This window comes from Oncorhynchus mykiss, chromosome 12, assembly GCF_013265735.2.
Source record: "Oncorhynchus mykiss isolate Arlee chromosome 12, USDA_OmykA_1.1, whole genome shotgun sequence".
NCBI lineage: Eukaryota > Metazoa > Chordata > Actinopteri > Salmoniformes > Salmonidae > Oncorhynchus > Oncorhynchus mykiss.
Genome location: NC_048576.1, coordinates 55,597,660 through 55,617,638, shown reverse-complemented (window position 1 = coordinate 55,617,638; position 19,979 = coordinate 55,597,660). Strand labels below are relative to the sequence as shown.

The 19,979-nt window shown below is 42.0% G+C and overlaps 1 protein-coding gene across 1 annotated transcript; it reads right to left on the bottom strand.

Moving 5' to 3' along the window:
• Positions 1–1,315: 1,315 nt before the first annotated feature.
• adra1ba (adrenoceptor alpha 1Ba) lies at positions 1,316–17,287 on the bottom strand. The gene is made up of 2 exons (XM_021624204.2): positions 16,307–17,287; positions 1,316–2,612 (listed from the first exon to the last, which is right to left on the bottom strand). The coding sequence occupies exons 1-2, from the start codon at positions 17,274–17,276 to the stop codon at positions 2,071–2,073; spliced, it is 1,512 nt and encodes a 503-aa protein (XP_021479879.2). The 5' UTR covers positions 17,277–17,287; the 3' UTR covers positions 1,316–2,070.
• Positions 17,288–19,979: the final 2,692 nt, after the last annotated feature.

The following is a 19,979-nucleotide window of genomic DNA, read 5'->3' as shown; positions in this document are numbered from 1 at the left end:
TAGAACTGAAAAAGCTTGTGTGAGCAAGGAGGCCTACAAACCTAACTCAGTTGCACCAGCTGTGTCAGGAGGAATGGGCCAAAATTCACCCAACTTATTGTGGGAAGCTTGTAGAAGGCTAACCGAAACGTTTGACCCAAGTTCAACAATTTAAAGGCAATGCTACCTAATACTAATACTAATGTAAACTTCTGACTCACTGGGAATGTGATGAAAGAAATACAAGCTGAAGTAAATAATTCTCTCTACTATTATTCTGATATTTCACATTCTTAAAATAAAGTGGTGATCCTAACTGACCTAAGACAGGGGATTTTTACTGGGATTACATGCCAGGAATTGTGAAAAACTGAGTTGAATTCTATTTGGCTAAGGTGTATGTAAGCTTCCGACTTGAACTGTATATTTATACTCTCGAATGTACTACTTTCATGATTTTACTCCACAATACTCTTTTGGCAGTTAAGCAACAACTACTTGCCTATGTTGATTAAGGCAGCCCCCTACACCTCTCTGATTCAGAGGGGTTGGTTTAAATGTGTAAGACATATTTCAGTTGACTGCATTCAGTTGAACAACTGACTAGGTATCCCCTTTTCCTAGTGCCATGCTCTTATGCACTGAGCCATGTACAGAACCAATACAATACACGATTACAATACATTTGGAAGATGCATGAATGTCATCTCCATGAATGTAACACCCTCCTTCAGGCCATGGACGAGGCATATGATTACATCAATTCAGACCAATGTCAGGCTTAAATTTGCCTTGCCAAAAGCTTTTTCCCCAGGTGCATGAACAATGAAGATATTTACTGCAAACTAGTGCCTGTTAAACAGATGTCTTCAATAGTCACACCTTTCATCACACATGGGATAATGGACATTATGGAAATGTAATGTTCAGTCAATTTTAATGGGTAGTGCAGGTGTATTGCCTGATGTGAAAAAAGGTGTAATGTACTGTAATTTACAGTACTGTAGCATATTACATAAAAAATGCAATTTTAAACTGTTACGCCCTGATCTGTTTCACCAGTCCTTGTGCTTGTCTCCACCCCCTCCAGGTGTCGCCCATCTTCCCCATTATCCCCCTGGTACTTATTCCTGTGTTCTCTGTTTGTCTGTGCCAGTTTGTTTTGCTTTGTCTCAGCTCCTGCTTTTTCCCAGTCTCTCTTTTTCTCGCCCTCCTGGTTTTGACCCTTGCCTGTACTGACTGAGCCCGCCTGCCTGTCCACTGCCTGACCTGACCCTGAGCCTGCCTGCCATCCTGTACCGTTGCCCCACTACTCTGGATTATAGACCCCTGTCTGACCTGACCTGTCATTTGCCTGCCCCTGTTGCTGTGCTAAACATTGTTACAACAACACAGTCTGCATTTGGATCTTACCTGAAACGTGATAGAAACACGTGTCTAAGATGTTTTGCTAGTGGATTAACTGGTATTTAAAATAACTAAATTGAGAAGATATTATTATGTTTTGTTTTGATGATTAAAACAATGTATATGTCAGAGTTAACCTATATTGTGGATCAATGGTTGTGTGGTAAAAGAGGTCTACAAATGAAATAAATGGACAATGAAAGGGTTTGAATTAAGACAGGCTGCATTACAAGTGCTACCCATTTTGAGTTTTGTACTAAGAGTTTTGAAAATTCACATCAAAATTGTGAAAATAGTACCAAAACGATAAAAATAAAAAGTTGTATGTGCCAGAGCTGCACATGTTATTCTGAAAAGGTTTTGTGCAGTAGCAGAGGCCTTCAGTGTTCTGTCTAAAAGTATCCTTTAATAATACAAATAATTATTTAAAAGGACATTTGGAGGACATGGAACTACAAGCAATCAGACTTTTAGTAATAAATACTTACGGACACATTGACCATTGACCCTCTGGTGTGATGCGTAAATCTTAAATCCAGACTGCTACAGTAGTTAGGCCTTTGTCCATATTTCAGCATCCAGTATAAAATACCCACATGCACCTGGATGTAAAGGCTACCGTTGCATAAGTACAGACTATCAAACGGCATTGTCCAGGCATTTGACTGATGCTCCAACCCGCCATTACATTATTGTCTCAGGTGTTCCCCGGATTGCCCCATGCTCCACCTTTCCATTCCCACTCTGTCCATTGGCATGCACTGGCTCCCTGGCCAGGGGAGAGGCCAGGTTGACTCTGATAGTTCTGCTGGTGCTCTGGCGGACAGCCCCAGGAAGGGCCCTCATCTGGCTGGTGAAGGGGCTCCCAGGCAGAGACAGGCAGGGGGACAGGGAGCCATGGCCCCACCCAGACTCCAGGTGAGAGCCGGATCCTTTGCTCACACAGCGAGGGCTGGGGTTGACAGAGGACAGGGTCTGCTGACTCCCATTCAGGTAGGAGTTGTTGGTGGAGCCCAGGTGAGAGGAACGGTAGTTGTAGTAGGCCCTCCAGCCCTTCTGCTTTTTCTTCTGATGGCAGCGGCACTTGAGGATGCGGATGAAGGCCTGTTTGAACTCTCGGCTGTAGCAGGGGTAGATGATGGGATTCAGGCAGCTGTTGAAGTAGCCCAGCCAGAAGATCACCTTAAAGAACGTCTCCGGGGGACGCAGGTTGGCGTTGAATGACCCTGGGACATTACATGGAGAAAACGTGTCATAAATGGACAGAGATTTCCAAAAACAATATATTATATCTTATATCTGTTATATATTTTAACTTAACTTGACATTTTAAATATAAGATGTGGTATGCACTGTGGTGGTAGATATACTGTATCTGAGAAAACTATGTAAATGCTGAACCATCTCTTCAATGCATTATGTTTGGTTATCAATAGATGGCAGCATTCATCCAAATAACCTCACAGACAGTCAGTGTACCAGCAGCTACTTTATCACGGGCATCCTCCTCTTGCTCGAGACCAAGGATCTGGAAAGACGGGAAAGGTGAAATATAGGCTTGGTGGGGTTTCAATCGCTCAACTTTCCCCTTCCCAGACTTTTCAGATCAACGATCAGTGACCAAGCTGATGAGAACTTTTAGAGAGTACAAGCGGGGCTTCACTCAACGCTTTTACTACCATCTTCTGCGTCTGTCTGATGGTTTTGTTGAAGCATCAAACACTATTATCAATTGTACAACTGGCAAAATAATTTATTTTTAATCATACATTCATTCAACTATAGAGGGCATAATCATTAGTGTATGAACTCCCGTGCCTCCGGTGTATAGTGACACGGGAGTATCATACACTATAGAGATATAGAGATTGGTGGTTCTCCAATTATTACAATGTTTGCACAGTGATTCCAAGTATTACCATTTTGGTGCTGATTCTACTGTCTTGACTGTTTCCTGTTTTGGAATGTTTTAGAGAAAGATAGCATGACTCACTGACAGCACACGTCATTAGTGTACAGTACTATACTCTCCTTAAAGGCCCAATTCAGCTGGTTTTATATCAATATCAAATAATTTATCGGTCACTATTAAGTACCTTGCTGTAATAGATTTGAATTAAAATGGGCAAAAATAGCTTTTTAGCAAAAAACTATTTATCTTGCAAGAATTTTGCTAGGACTGTCTGGGAATGGTCTGAGGGGGGGAAACTGAAAACTCTTTGTTATTGGTCTATTAACCAATTACCGCATGGAAAGACAAAAATTCCCGCCCATTCAAACCTGCTGATTAGAAGGTCCTGTGTAGATTGTGTTTTCAACCAGCAATTATCAGGAAATAACACTGATCAAATGTTTTCACACTTTTTCAGTGTTAGTTTCATCAGCTGTTGTACAATATGACACAAAACACAGGAAAAACTGCACTTTGAATGCACTGGGCCTTTAATCCCTGAGGTCAACCCTACCAACCTTGCATGTGCTTCCACTGATTCTGAATAAGCTACTAAGCTTCCAATAATTTGAAGAAAAGTAGTAAAAAAAAGTTATAGGCAGGATTTACAAGCAGCCTAATTAAATATAGAAATCATTACAGTAAAATATAACACTACTGTGCCGACACTACTGTGCACTTTTTCAAGTTTCATCTTTGCTGTCTCCAGCTCATAAACAAAGGTCACAGACATCCGCCATCATTCCAAATTCTTCCCCATTTTACAGGCACACTAATCCCAGAGGCTTTCACTGCTGGGAGTCCGCTCTTTAACAAACCCTCGCACTCATCCCCCGATGCACATCGCATCCCCTTTTTTGGCCTTTTTGGACTCAGCATTGTGTAATCATCCACTTTGGTATGTCCTGCCACAGAAGCCTTGGCTGTCACGTTATTGGATGAAAACCTGAAGAGAAAGATGTTGCATTCTATCCTATTTCTCTCTTTCGGCTTTGGGATGGAGAGAGGATTAACAAGAGTTATTACAGTGTTTCCTCAGAATAGAGCCATGGCTCATAGAACCATCTAATTCAAGGACACATTTGTCATTTCCCAGCCTGTCCCTAGGAGAGACTGTGTTTACACTTTAATCATGTGCTACTGGCTGGCTTTATTGTCCAGGGCAAAGTGCCTTCATAGCCGGAGCTTCCACAACGCTATTCCACTAACTGTAACGTCCTCATCCCCCAACCTCCGTAGTCACCAGAAGCCAGGAACCCACTTTACTCTGATAGTGCTTACATGCAAAGATTTAGGATGCTTCTTCGCGCCGTGCAACTGTGGAATCCAGGCTAACAAATCACAGTGCACCCTGTCCAACTTCTCTCTCAATTCCACTTGCACAGTCCATCTCCTAGGGCTTTATTTACACATACCAGTTGACCATTTCATCTACTCGCCAAGTCTTTCACACATCCGGACAACATTGACTGCCCGTCTTATCTACAAAATGTCTGAGTCCGGCTTGACGGCTGCTGAATTCTGACAAACTAATGAGCCAACCACAGAAAGGTAGTCAATGTTGCTCTAGAGAGAAGAGGTAGTAAACAACAAAGCAAAGACTGATGCAATAAATTTGACTATGAATGGGGGGACAGTCAAACGTACAGTAGGCTTCCAGTAATGCAGAGCCCTGTGAGGCTGCTGCCTTTCAACACATCTCCTGGCTATGTCCTGAGTGCTGCTAAAAAACAGCATGCTAAAGGGAGGGGGAGGAGAACTCAGGATAATGCAGCAAACTCCTCAATCTATCATGGTTTCACAATCAATCGCCATACATAGAAATCATCTCAAATGGAATCTCTGAGTCCATGCCCTCTTCTACAAATGTGGAGGTCCTTAGAGGAACTGTATGCCCGGGCATTGATTGAGTAACATGGAATGAGAAAACAACAGTCATGTCGGCACATTAATTTCTCAGAGGTCCAGACAGACTGGGAATATTTTTACTTTTATCACTGATGCTGTCAAATTACTATTTGTGCTACGCATTTTAGCTACATAACTGGTATTTCCATTTTAGGACAGAAACATTGACTACAGATTCAGTCAAAAGGAGCAGTTAATTTTTATAGGAAGGATTTATCCATTTTCTGGTTTGGGCATATTTGCTAACACATACCTGATTATGATAGTGTAGAATCAAATCAAATAGTATTTGTCACATGCGCCGAATTCAACAGGTGTAGGTAGACCTTACAGTGAAATGCTTACATACAAGCCCTTAACCAACAATGCAGTTTTAAGAAAAAAACATTTAAAAAAATAAATCAATAATAATAACAATAATTTAGAGCAGCAATAAACAATAAACAGCCATAGCGGCAGGTAGCCTAGGGCCAGTAACCGAAAGGTAGAAATATATAAGTGACTTATACATAGATAATTAGAGAGAGCAGCAGCAGCGTAAAATAGTGAATAGGTGGTGCAGTGGGGCAATGTAAAGAGTCTAGGTCGCCATTTGATTAGATGTTCAGTAGTCTGATGGCTTGGGGGTAAAAGCTGTTTAGAAACCTCTTGGTGTAATGTTCGTCATCTTCCTCTGATGAGGAGTAAGATAGATCGGACCAATTTGCAGCGTGGTAAGTGTCCATAATTTAATAAGAAAAACTGAACATGACAAAATACAAAACAACAACGTGAAACAAACTAAACAGTCCCGTGTGGCTCAAACGCAAACACGGAAAATAATCACCCACAACTCAAGGGTGAAAACAGGCTGCCTAAGTATGGTTCTCAATCAGGGACAACGATTAACAGCTGCCTCTGATTGAGAACCATACCAGGCCAAACACAGAAATACCAAAAGAACATAGACTGCCCACCCAACTCACGCCCCGACCAACCTAAAACAAAGACATAACAAAAGAACTAAGGTCAGAACTTGACACTTGGACCTAGACTTGGTGCTCCGGTACCGCTTTCCGTGTGGTAGCAGAGAGAACAGTCTATGGCTAGGGTGGCTGGAGTCGTTGACAATTTTTAGGGCCTTCCTCTGACACTGCCTGGTATAGAGGTTCTGGATGGCAGGAAGCTTGGCCCCAGTGATGTACTGGGCCATACGCACTACCCTCTGTGGTGCCTTGCAGGCGGAGGCCGAGCAGTCGCCATACCAGGCAGTGATGCAACCATGCTCTCGATGGTGCAGCTGTAGAACCTTTTGAGGATTTGAGGACCCATGCCAAATCTTTTCTGTCTCCTGAGGGGGAATAGGATTTGTCGTGCCCTCTTATCGACTGTCTTGGTGTGCTTGGACCATGTTAGTTTGTTGGTTATGTGGACACCAAGGAACTTGAAGCTCTCAGCCTGCTTCACTATTGCTCTGTCGATGAGAATGGGGGTGGGGCTCGGTCTTCCTTTTCCTGTAGTCCACAATCATCTCCTTAGTCTTGATGTCATTGAGGGAGAGGTTGTTGTCCTGGCACCACAGGTGACCTCCTCCCTATATGCTGTCTCGTCATTGTTGGTGATCAGGCCTACCTACCACTGTTGTGTCATCGGCAAACTTAATGATGATTTTGGAGTCGTGCCTTGCCGTGCAGTCATAAATGAACAGGGAGTACAGGAGGTGACTGAGCACGCACCCCTGAGGAGCCCCAGTGTTGAGGATCAGCATGGCGGATGTGTTGTTACCTACCCTTACCACCTGGGGGCAGCCTGTCAGGAAGTCCAGGATCCAGTTGCATCCAGGATCCAGTTGCAGAGGGAGGTGTTGTCCCAGGGTCCTTAGCTTAGTGATGAGCTTTGAGGAAACTATGGTGCTGAACGCTGAGCTGTAGTCAATGAACAGCATTCTCACAAAGGTGTTCGTTTTGTCCAGGTGTGAAGGGGCAGGGTGGAGTGCAATAGAGATTGCATCATCTGTGGATCTGTTGGGGCAGTATGCAAATTGGAGTGGGCCTAGGTTTTCTGGGATAATGGTGTTGATGTGAGCCATGACCAGCCTTTCAAAGCACTTCATGGCTACAGATGTGAGTGCTATGGGTTGATAGACATTTTGTCAGGTTACCTTAGTGTTCTTGGCCACAGGGACTATGGTGGTCTGCTTGAAACATGTTGGTATTACAGACTCAGACATGGAGTGGTTGAAATTGTCAGAGAAGACACTTGCCAGGTGGTCAGCGCATGCTCGGAGTACACATCCTGGTAATCCGTCTGGCCATGTGGCCTTGTGAATGTTGACCTGTTTAAAACTTCTTGTAACTAGGGGGCAGTATTTTCATTTTTGGAAAAATAACATTCCCAGAGTAAACGGGCTATGTTTTCAGGACAAGATGCTAGAATATGCATATAATTCACAGCTTAGGATAGAAAACACTCTAAAGTTTCCAAAACTGTAAAAATATTGTCTGTGAGTATAACAGAACTGATATTGCAGGCGAAAGCCTGAGAAAAATCCAATCCGGAAGTGACTCATGTTTTGAAAGCTCTGCGTTCCGATGCATCCCTATTGAGCAGTGAATGGGCTATCAACCAGATTCCTTTTTCTACGTATTCCCCAAGGTGTCTACAGCATTTTGACGTAGTTTCACGCATTTATGTTGAAGAATGAGCGTAAGCGACTATATTGCGTAAGTGGTCACCTGATGGCTCTCAGAGTGATTCTTGCGTAAAATACAGAGGTAGCCATTTTTCCTCTCGGTCTTACTGAAAAACCAACTGTCCCAGTTGATATATTATCGAATAGATATTTGAAAAACACCTTGAGGATTGATTATAAACAAAGTTTGCCATGTTTCTGTCGATATTATGACGCTAATTTGGAATATTTTGGGGGTTTTCGTGACCGCAATTTCCGGTCGATTTCTCAGCCAAACGTGAAGAACAAACGGAGCTATTTCGCCTACAAAAATAATATTTTTGGAAAAAAGGAACATTTGCTATCTAACTGGGAGTCTCGTGAGTGAAAACATCCGAAGCTCATCAAAGGTAAACAATTTAATTTGAATGCTTTTCTGATTTTCGTGACCAAGTTGCCTACTGCTAGCTGGACATAATGCTATGCTAGGCTATCGATACACTTACACAAATGCTTGTCTTGCTTTGGCTGTAAAGCATATTTTCAAAATCTGAGATGACAGGGTGATTAACAAAAGGCTACGCTGTGCTTCAATATATTTCACTCGTGATTTCATGAATAGGAATATTTTCTAGTAATATTTATGTCCGTTGCGTTATGCTAATTAGTGTCAGATGATGACAACGATCCCGGACACGGGATGGGTAGTTAAAACAGGTCCATGTTTCAGTGTTATTATCCTCAAAGCGAGCACATAAGTAATTTAGCTAATCTGGTAGGCTTGTGTCACTGGGCAGCTCTCGGCTGTGCTTCCCTTTGTAGTCTGTAATAGTTTGCAAGCCCTGCCACATCTGACGAGCGTCGGAGCCGGTGTAGTACGATTTGATTGACCTGTTTGATGGTTCATTGAAGGGCATAGCGGGATTTCTTATAAGCTTCCGGGTTAGAGTCCCGCTCCTTGAAAACGGCAGCTCTACCCTTTAGCTCAGTGCGGATGTTGCCTGTAATCCATTGCTTCTGGGTGGGGTATGTACATACAGTCACTGAGGGGGCGACGTCATTGATGCACTTATTGATGAAGCCAGTGACTGATGTGGTGCACTCCTCAATGCCATCAGAAGAACCATATTCCAGTCTGTGTTAGCAAAACAGTTCTGTAGCTTAGCATCTGCTTCATCTGACCACTGTTTTATTGACCGAGTCACTGGTGCTTCCTGCTTTAATTGTTGCTTGTAGCAGGAATCAGGAGGATATAATTATGGTCAGATATGTCAAATGGAGGGCGAGGGAGAGCTTTGTATGCGTCTTTGTGTGTGGAGTAAAGGTGGTCTAGAGTTTTTTTCCCCTCTGGATGCACATTTAACATGCTGGTAGAAATTTGGTAAAATGGATTTAAGTTTCCCTACATTAAAGTCCCCGGCCACTAAGAGTACCGCCTCTGGATAAGCGTTTCCTGTTTACTTTTGGCGGTATACAGTTCATTGAGTGCAATCTTAGTGCCAGCATCGGTCTGTGGTGGTATGCAGACAGCTACAAAAAATACAGATAAAAACTCTCTAGGTAGATAGTGTGGTCTACAGCTTATCATGAGATACTCTACCTCAGGCAAGCAAAACCTAGAGACTTCCTTAGATATCATGCTCCAGCTGTTATTTACAAATAGACATAGTCTGCCTCCCCTTGTCTTACCAGAGGCTGCTGTCTATCCTGCTGATACAATGTATAACCCGCCAGCTGTATGCTATTCATGTCGTCGTTAACTACGACTAGGTGAAACATAAGATATTACAGTTTTTAATGTCCCGTTGGTAGGATATAAGTGCTTTTAGTTCGTCCAAGTTATTATCCAGCCAAAAGTACTGATGGCAAGGGCACATTATCCAATCGTCGGCGGATCCTCACAAGGCACCCCGATCTCCTTCCGCATTATCTTTTCCGTCTCTTTCTTCTGCGAATGACGGGATGAGGGCCTTGTTCGGGTGTCTGGAGTAAATCCCTCTCATCCGACTCATTAAAGAGAAATTATTCGTCCAGTTCAAGGCGAGAAATTGCTGTTCTGATTTCTAGAAGCTCTTTCCGGACATAAGGGACAGTAGCAGCAACATTATGTACAAAATAAGTTACCAACGGTGTGAAAAAATCTAACCAAATAGCATGGTTGGTAAACTGCCCATAAAACGGCAGCCATCTTCTCCAGTGCCATATAGTGCCGGAAAAAGACCGTGAGATCTACCGGGGAACTTAATGCCCTTGGACAGCTCCGTACACACATTAATGGACAAAAGCATGGAATAAAATATCATGTCAAAAGCCATTTTTAAAGAGGGCTTAAGATGCATGATAGTAAGTGGGACCTACTGTATGAGTGCCTTGGCATTCCCACTGCAATCCTGCCCCCTGCCCTCTAAAAGCATCAGGAAGCTATCACCATCATATCACACTCAAGGTCCAGCTCACTGGAGAATTTGGGTTGATAAATTAACTAATCTGAAACATTATGGGAAACATCTATTCAATATGGTGGCAATGCAATATCATGCATATGCATTTAACTGTAACCGTGATAAAATAGTAAATATTGGTTATGTAACTTGGAAAGCAACAATCATTGGAGGGTCAGTATCTTTAGCAGGTAATATTTTGGTTCATCTAGTGAGTTCTGAGATGAAAAAAGCATAAGCCCTCAACAGCTATACTGATCAACACCATCAGTGGTCAATTGAAAAAATGCTGTTTCCTGTTTGTCCCATAAAATCTATCCTTCTATTCTTCACCAGCTCCGCCTGAGGACAAGCCATAAAATACAGGCACAATAGGTCACAGAGCACTATAGTTTGTGGTTACTACATCATGTTGGGTGACAAAAACAAAACATGCCTTTGGCGGGTCAAGGCAGAGAGTTTTAAAATGTGTAAATTTATTCTGGCATTGAAAAGTGGAACTATTGTCACACACAATCTGCAAAAGCTCTCACAAAGATACTTTAAAATCCTGCCAGTTGCAATAGCAACAAGTCTGTCAAATATGAACACCAAGAATTCTTCACCCAGCTATTTTTTATCCAATTTGTCTAAGGGAGTGCTTTTAAGGACTACCATTCATTTCCAATGAAAACACCATCTATATTCCAATTATTACTGTTTAAATCTAGGGCTTTATTGCATAACTGAGATAATAACCACTCCCAATCTCCATACCTTCAGTAAATAATAACAGGTGATGTAACAGATTATATAGTTTTAATATAATTTAGATAATATCACTGATATACTGGTAGAGATAAAATTATTCAGCCCCTTTACTTTCAGTGCAGCAAACTCTCTCCAGAAGTTCAGTGAGGATCTCTGAATGATCCAATGTTGACCTAAATGACTAATGATGATAAATACAATCCACCTGTGTGTAATCAAGTCTCCGTATAAATGCACCTGCACTGTGATAGTCTCAGAGGTCCGTTAAAAGCGCAGAGAGCATCATGAAGAACAAGGAAAATACCAGGCAGGTCCGAGATACTGTTGTGAAGAAGTTTAAAGTTGGATTTGGATACAAAAAGATTTCCCAAGCTTTAAACATCCCAAGGAGCACTGTGCAAGCGATAATATTGAAATGGAAGGAGTATCAGACCACTGCAAATCTACCAAGACCTGGCCGTCCCTCTAAACTTTCAGCTCATACAAGGAGAAGACTGATCAGAGATGCAGCCAAGAGGCCCATGATCACTCTGGATGAACTGCAGAGATCTACAGCTGAGGTGGGAGACTCTGTCCATAGGACAACAATCAGTCGTATATTGCACAAATCTGGCCTTTATGGAAGAGTGGCAAGAAGAAAGCCATTTCTTAAAGATATCCATAAAAAGTGTTGTTTAAAGTTTGCCACAAGCCACCTGGGAGACACACCAAACATGTGGAAGAAGGTGCTCTGGTCAGATGAAACCAAAATTGAACTTTTTGGCAACAATGCAAAACGTTATGTTTGGCGTAAAAGCAACACAGCTGAACACACCATCCCCACTGTCAAACATGGTGGTGGCAGCATCATGGTTTGGGCCTGCTTTTCTTCAGCAGGGACAGGGAAGATGGTTAAAATTGATGGGAAGATGGATGGAGCCAAATACAGGACCATTCTGGAAGAAAACCTGATGGAGTCTGCAAAAGACCTGAGACTGGAACGGAGATTTGTCTTCCAACAAGACAATGATCCAAAACATAAAGCAAAATCTACAATGGAATGGTTCAAAAATAAACATATCCAGGTGTTAGAATGGCCAAGTCAAAGTCCAGACCTGAATCCAATCGAGAATCTGTGGAAAGAACTGAAAACTGCTGTTCACAAATGCTCTCCATCCAACCTCACTGAGCTCGAGCTGTTTTGCAAGGAGGAATGGGAAAAAATGTCAGTCTCTCGATGTGCAAAACTGATAGAGACATACCCCAAGCGACTTACAGCTGTAATCGCAGCAAAAGGTGGCGCTACAAAGTATTAACTTAAGGGGGCTGAATAATTTTGCACGCCCAATTTTTCAGTTTTTGATTTGTTAAAAAAGTTTGAAATATCCAATAAATGTCGTTCCACTTCATGATTGTGTCCCACTTGTTGTTGATTCTTCACAAAAAAATACAGTTTTATATCTTTATGTTTGAAGCCTGAAATGTGGCAAAAGGTCGCAAAGTTCAAGGGGGCCGAATACTTTCGCAAGGCACTGTACAATCCTTCAAACCAACAACATTTTTATTATCTTTAACAGAAGTCCCTGAGTGTCTGGATGAGGGTCCAACGACACCGACGTCTGCAGCAGTCACTTTATGCACACTCTACACACTCACTCACTCACACTCACTTACACTGACACTCCAAAACTCACACTTAATTTGCTCATACATAACACGCACACACATTCATATTGACTCTACACACACACACACACACACACACACACACACACACACACATACAACCATCATATACGCTGCTGCTACTCAGTTTATCATATATCCTGATGCCTATAGTCACCTTAGCCCTATACATATCTAACTCTACCACTCCAGTATCCCTGCACATTGTAAATATGGTATTGGCACTGACTCTGGAACTGACCCTATATATATATATATATATATATATATAGCTTACTTACTTTCTTATTTCTATTTCTTGTGTGTTTTTGTTCTACTTGACTTAAAAACATATTTTTTTTATTGTACTACTGATATTGATTACTGCAATGAGCAAGCAAGAAAGGCATTTCACTGTAGTTGTGCAATTGACAATAAAAACATGATTTGTGAACTTGACTAACTAGGCTACTACCCAAAGCACTGTCGGATTGTTCACCATCAAGTACTCTGTGTGATCTGTACTAGATGTCATCCCTCTACTCTACACAATGCTTCCATGTCCATGGTGTGGCCAGGCTAGGTCACTGCTCTGCTCAGTGCGTATATTATTGTCTCCAACTCTGTCATCCACACAGACAGTCTACATCACACCCTGAGAAGGCCTCAGGAACCAATAGGGAGCCACAATTTGACATTGTAACTGGGTAATTTAAGCAAAGCCAAAATAACCTGATTATCACCACAAAGCTGTTCATTTCTCTTATCTCACGCAAGGTCATGACTGACTGATATCACCCTTCATTCAGGATTTATTTATGTGATAGACACACTGGTTTAGTAAAAGCACAGAATAATTAGTATACCAGTAATCAATCATTGAAAATATAGTATCTCCAGGATTTATATACTCTCCCTGTGGTATAGGCCTACTGAGTTTTTGCTTTACAAAATTGAAATGAAAAATGTCCAGTTAACTGTGTGAAGTCCAGATGGAGAGAATGAAGTCTTTGGGCCTGCGATTTGGAAATGAGACTTTCAAAGAGCATGAGCATGCTACGGTATACATTTCTAAATGGACATGGTGTTTCAGGGTGGGCATAATTCAGTAAATATAGACGAATATAGAGGGCAGGGGATGGAAAGGACTCATGTATAAAAGTCTGTTTCATCTCTCTGAACTTTTCCATGTCAACAACAGATGTAGGAGGAATCCACTTTGATGTGTAATGTGTTGCTCACTTGATTTAAGAGGTGCTGGGAACATGGGAAACTCAAGATAGAGGCTTGCCGGCGCTAAAACACACACAAGAAGAGGCCAACCACCCCCATTAGCACCCACAATAAATTATTTATTAGTACACCAGATTCGTGCACCATTGCACCCTTATGCTACAACCAAGCTACCCCTAACTAGCTACCTCCATTTTCTGGTGCCACAGGCTGGGAAGTATGGTCTTTTTCTATCTTTACATTTTTGACAAGTTAACCTTTCGATAATAAAAGGAAGTTGTATTTTACTGTCATACACCACTTTCACGTTTTGGCATGGGTGTAGACCTACTGCGTCTGATTAACCCCTTTTCTGCCTAAACAAATTATTTTATTTTTGACATGACTACCATCAGACTTATGAAAACTCTATATTATTGGCATACTGTATTTGGAAAAAATAGTATCTGTGTGTGTGTCAGAGAGAGAGAGACTGTGTGTGTGTGTGTGTAAATAAAGGCCTGTGTGCTTGTGTGAGAATGATAAGCAGAGAATATCCTGTGCAGATATATGCTGTCCTCTTATGTCACACACACAGCGCCATGCACAGACCTTTCAGGGGGCTCGAAATTCATAACATACCAAAATGCCTGTAAAGATTTGTTTTATTTTTCTCATCATCACAAATTGTAAGTTACCTAGTTACTTGGTTGACATCGGTAAAAGGGAGTCGGCTATCAGCTGATCTTTGATGTTGATCTGCCAGCTAGTTTAATTAATTTTACTGATTGTGATTTCGCCTACCTCTGTCTTTTTGTCGTTATCTGCTGCGCATATCAGCCAACCAGACCGAATTATGTAGGCTAAATCTGGTGTTATCAAGTATTAATCAAATATAACGCTGTTGTGGCAGTACTGCTGATATTTATACTAGGTAGCTAGCTGCACACACTCCGACAGTGACATTTGGGTACCGGGCGTTATATGCCCAGTACAGGGCAGACTGGGACAAAGGCCCGGGCCGGGTTTCCCGAATCCCGATAGTGATGGAATTTAGGTTTACGAGGGTTTTAACGATGCATCCTAAAAATAAGATGTCACGCCCTTTTCCCAAAACACCACGCAGTGCACTTGTTACAATCTGAAACTGAACGGCCTTTACAGGAGCTGTCCCGTGCTGAAAATGACTCCAGTATATAGACCAAAGAGCTCGCTGTAGCTTTTTGTCCATTTTATGGCTTTCGAAGTAATCTTTTTTATATATCCTTTTTTTTTACACAGTACAGTTTCCAATTATGAGAAAACATGTGTTGTAGCCTATTATGTATTTAAGTGTTTGTTTAATATGTTTGCCATGTGTTATGCATTCTAAGTTTTATCGTGCTATTTTGTATGTAATGTTGGTTTATGTAAATTCTGAATTTCTCCAGTTTGTGTAAACTGTAAAAGTCGCTCATTCCCTCGTTTGCTATAGAAACTATCAATGTAACCTAAAAATAGGATATGACAATGGTTTTCGCAAATTTAGCTCAACAAATCGTTGTAGCCTAAGGGCAGGCAGGAATTGAGCTTAAAGTAGGCCTAGGGTACAGCTATTCTACAATGAAATAAATAAACAATTAAAATAATTAAACATGAAGTAGCAACGTTGACATATACCTAATATGTTGACCTTTAGGTTCTTGGTTAGGCTACAGTGAAAACTTTTAGATAATAGTAGCCTATGGGCTACTAAGAACATTGAAGCGGCTCGGATGTAGGTATATCGATTGCACGTGGGCCTACATGAAAGTGATGTCAATATTTAGCTTATATTTAGCATTCAGTTGGCTTGTTTTAAATATGAAAAAAATGTGGCATTGATTCGCTTGTTTATAACATTGCGAACTTTTTAGGCTATTAATATTCAACTATGAAGTTTTCGGCCGCCACAGAGAGACAAATAAACATCTTCATTCTATGTTTAGCTGACATTGTCTGTGTGTAAAGTGACGCGGAAGGACAAACGATCAACATGCGCAACCAACAGACTGGGTGGGGGGTGGCGAACTTGATGACTTGCGGGAAGTGGGATCCGAACAACAATGACAAAAAAAATATACAAAAATATATATTTTTGGGGAAAATAATACCACCACACAAAAGGGCACTTTGGAGACCGGAAGGGCAAAAGGTAATGTGCTCTGCCAGGGAGAGCCCTATATGTGCTCGTGCCTGGTGACCACACTCATTTTCAAGGTTTCTTTGTTATAAACAGAATGAATGCATTCAGTGTCCTGTCTATCAGTTATGTGGTTCAATTTAACCTAATGCAACTAGGGGGCAATGATGACAACAGTTTGCTCAACAAAACCCCAAACCTACCGATGGGCAGCACGAGGAAGAATGGCAGCCAGCAGAGAATAAACATGCCCACCACGACACCGAGCGTTTTAGCAGCTTTCTTCTCTCGGGAGAACTTGAGCAGTTTGACTGTTAGCGTGCTCCGTGTCTGGCCCTTGCCTGCGCCGCAGTATTCCTGTAGTTGTGCGTTTTTGCAGTGGATCCTGAGCGTGAGCTCATTCGAGTCCATGTGTTCTTTCATGACCCCCGCCTCTAAGTTCTTAGTGGTCCGTTTGGCAACTACATAAACCTGACAGTACATGCAAAGGATGACAGCCAGAGGTATGTAAAAGGAACCCAATGACGAGAACAGTGCGTAAAAGGGCTCTTCGGTGATGGGGCAAATGGTGTCGTCATTTGAGGGTGGTTGTTTCCACCCGAGCAGAGGTCCAATGGAAATGACAGTAGCGAGAACCCAAACACCGAGCATGGCCAAAAGGGCTCTTTTCTCCGTTACTATACAGGGGTACTGCAGTGGGTAGCGCACTCCTATATAACGGTCTATGGATATTACGCACAGGCTCATAATGGAAGCAGTGCAACATAGCACGTCCACTGCCGCCCAGATGTCACAGAATATCCTCCCGAATACCCAGTAGTCAAGAATCTCCAATGTTGCAGACACGGGCAGCACCGTTGTACCCAGCAACAGGTCCGCAATGGCGAGGTTGATAATGAAATAGTTTGTTGGGATGCGCAGGTGTCTGTTGCATACAACGGAAAGTATTACGAGTATGTTGCCCACGATTGCGAACAGAATGAACGCGCCCAGAACTATACCAACGGACACGGCTCGGGTAAGGTCCAGCGGATTCGTGTCTGTGTTATTGTCTGTGCCATTTGCTGTGGTCAAGTTGGAATTATTTGCAGATAATGGTCCCTGTGTCTCCGAGTACAGCTCCGAGGAACGGTTACTCCAGAAGTTGACTTCATCAGCAGTATCAAAATTCATGTTGACGACCCTGTTCCTCCATACCAGGTATGTGTAAATCCATGGATCAACACAAACTTTGTTTATTTTGTTACATCACCTGTGTACTTCATTTTCAATGGTAATCAAACTAAAACAATTACGAAGAATGAGCGCAAAACTCCGAGAAAAAGCACAATTGCCTTTTAGGGTGTGATTCCATAATCCCATGATGTCCGGAAAAATGAAGTCTCATAACACATGATTATATAACTTTAACCAGCTACTACAGTCGTCGTGACTTTCGCCTCTCACTCAGTTCCCTCCCCACTGCAGCGCTCCCACCGTGGTGATACAAACTGCTGAAACACAGCGACACCACTGAGGGACCCCTCCCGCATCCATGCGCACAAGATACAACCTTTCCTCCCCTTTCTGGATTGACCTAAACATTTTGACACCCATAAGCAATATACTGCATGTAAATACCAGCGCGCTAACAATAACTTGTTGAATTGATATAGAAAGGACAACAAATCAAAGCACTAACCTGTACTGCTCATTACTGCAATCTACACAAACTCATGGGCAATTTATTGTGAAAAAATCATTTAGGCGACTCTTTCAATATCTTTAAGGGGACCATTACAGTCTACTGATGAAAGTTAGACGTTTACAATGTGTGTTTTATTATTAGCACAACGAGTAAACATTCTTAGGTAGTAAGCTTTTGGAAATTAATTGCGTAAGGGAAGGGTCAGGCAGTCTCGGGGATCCCCTACCAGCCACTCTGGAGCCCAGCATTAAAGGATGGCAGTGTGGACAAATATTCCAGCAAATCATCCTCAATTGCATAAGGTAACTCAACACACTAGCAAATGCTATTGAAAGCAAAGAGACATGTTGAAAATGTGTACTGTACCAGTCAAAAGATTGGACACATCTACTCATTCAAGGGTTTTTCTTTATTTTGACTATTTTCTACATTGTAGAATAATAGTGAAGACATCAAACCTATGAAATAACACATATGGAATCATGTAGTAACCAAAAAAGTGTTGAACAAATTTAGATTCTTCGTAGTAGCCACCCTTTTGCCTTGATGACAGCTTTGCACACTCTTCGCATTCTCTCAACCAGCTTCACCTGAAGTGCTTTTCCACCAGTCTTGAATGAGTTCCCACATATGCTGAGCACTTTTTGGCTGCTTTTCCTTCACTCTGCGGTCGAACTCATTCCATACCATCTCAATTGGTTTGAGGTCGGGTGATTATAGAGGTGAGGTCATCTGATGCAGCGCTCCATCACTCTACTTATTGGTCAAATAGCCCTTACACAACCTGGAGGTGTGTTGGGTCATTGTCCTGTTGAAAAATAAATTATAGTCCTACTAAGCACAAACCAGATGGGATGGCGTATCGCTGCAGAATGCTGTGGTAGCCATGCTGGTCAAGTGTGCCTTAAATTCTAAATAAATCACAGACAGTGTCACCAGCAAAGCACCCCCACACCATCACACCTCATCCTCCATGCTTCACGGTGGGAACCACACTTGCGGAGATCATCCGTTCGTTCACCTACTCTGCATCTCATAAAGACATGGCAGTTGGAACCAAAAGTCTCAAATTTGGACTCATCAGACCAAAGGACAGATTTCCATTCATGTTTTTTGGCTCAAGCAAGTCTCTTCTTCTTATTGGCGTCCTTTAGTAGTGGTTTCTTTGCAGCAATTTGACCATGAAGGCCTAAGTTATGCAGTCTCCTCTGAACAGTTGATGTTGAGATGTGTCTGTTACTTGAACTCCGTTAAGCATTTATTTGGGCTGAAATTTCTGAGGCTGGTAACTCTAATGAACGTATCCACTGCAGCAGAGGTAACTCTGGGTCTTTTTTTCCTGTGGCGGTCCTCATGAGAGCCAGTTTCATCAGGGCCCATGATGGTTTTTGCGACTGCACTTGAAGAAACATTTAGTTCTTGACATTTTCCGGATCGACTGACCTTCATGCCTTAAAGTAATGATGGACTGTCGTTTCTCTTTGCTTATTTGAGCTGTTCTTGCCATAATATGGACTTGGTCTTTACCAAATAGGGCTATCTTCTGTATACCACCCCTACCTTGTCACAACACAACTGATTCGATCACATGCAGTAAGAAAGAAAGAAATTCCGCAAACAAGGCACACCTGTTAAATGAAATGTATTCCAGGTGACTACCTCATGACATCAATGCAAAGAGTAGCTACTTAGAAGAATCTAAAATCTAAAATCCATTTTGATTTGTTTAACACTTTTTTGGTTACTACATGATTCCATATGTGTTATTTCCACTATTATTCTACAATGTAGAAAATAGTACAAATAAAGAAAAACCCTTGAATGAATAGGTGTCCAAACTTTTGACTGGTACTGTAAGTTAATTCCAAATAAAATGAAAAATGTATGACTAATGTATGGCTAATTCACAGTAGGCTCACATACACACACACACACACACACACACACACACACACACACACACACACACACACACACACACACACACACACACACACACACACACACACACACACACGCACACACACACACACACACACACACACACACACACACAATATTTTAGTGTCACCCCTCGTGATGTTGCAGAGAGATTTAAGTTTTACAGTTCATTTCTTGCAATTCTACACATTTTGCCATGGTTCGTACAGAAAATGTTACAGTTTTAAACTCCCAGTGCAGTCGAAAAA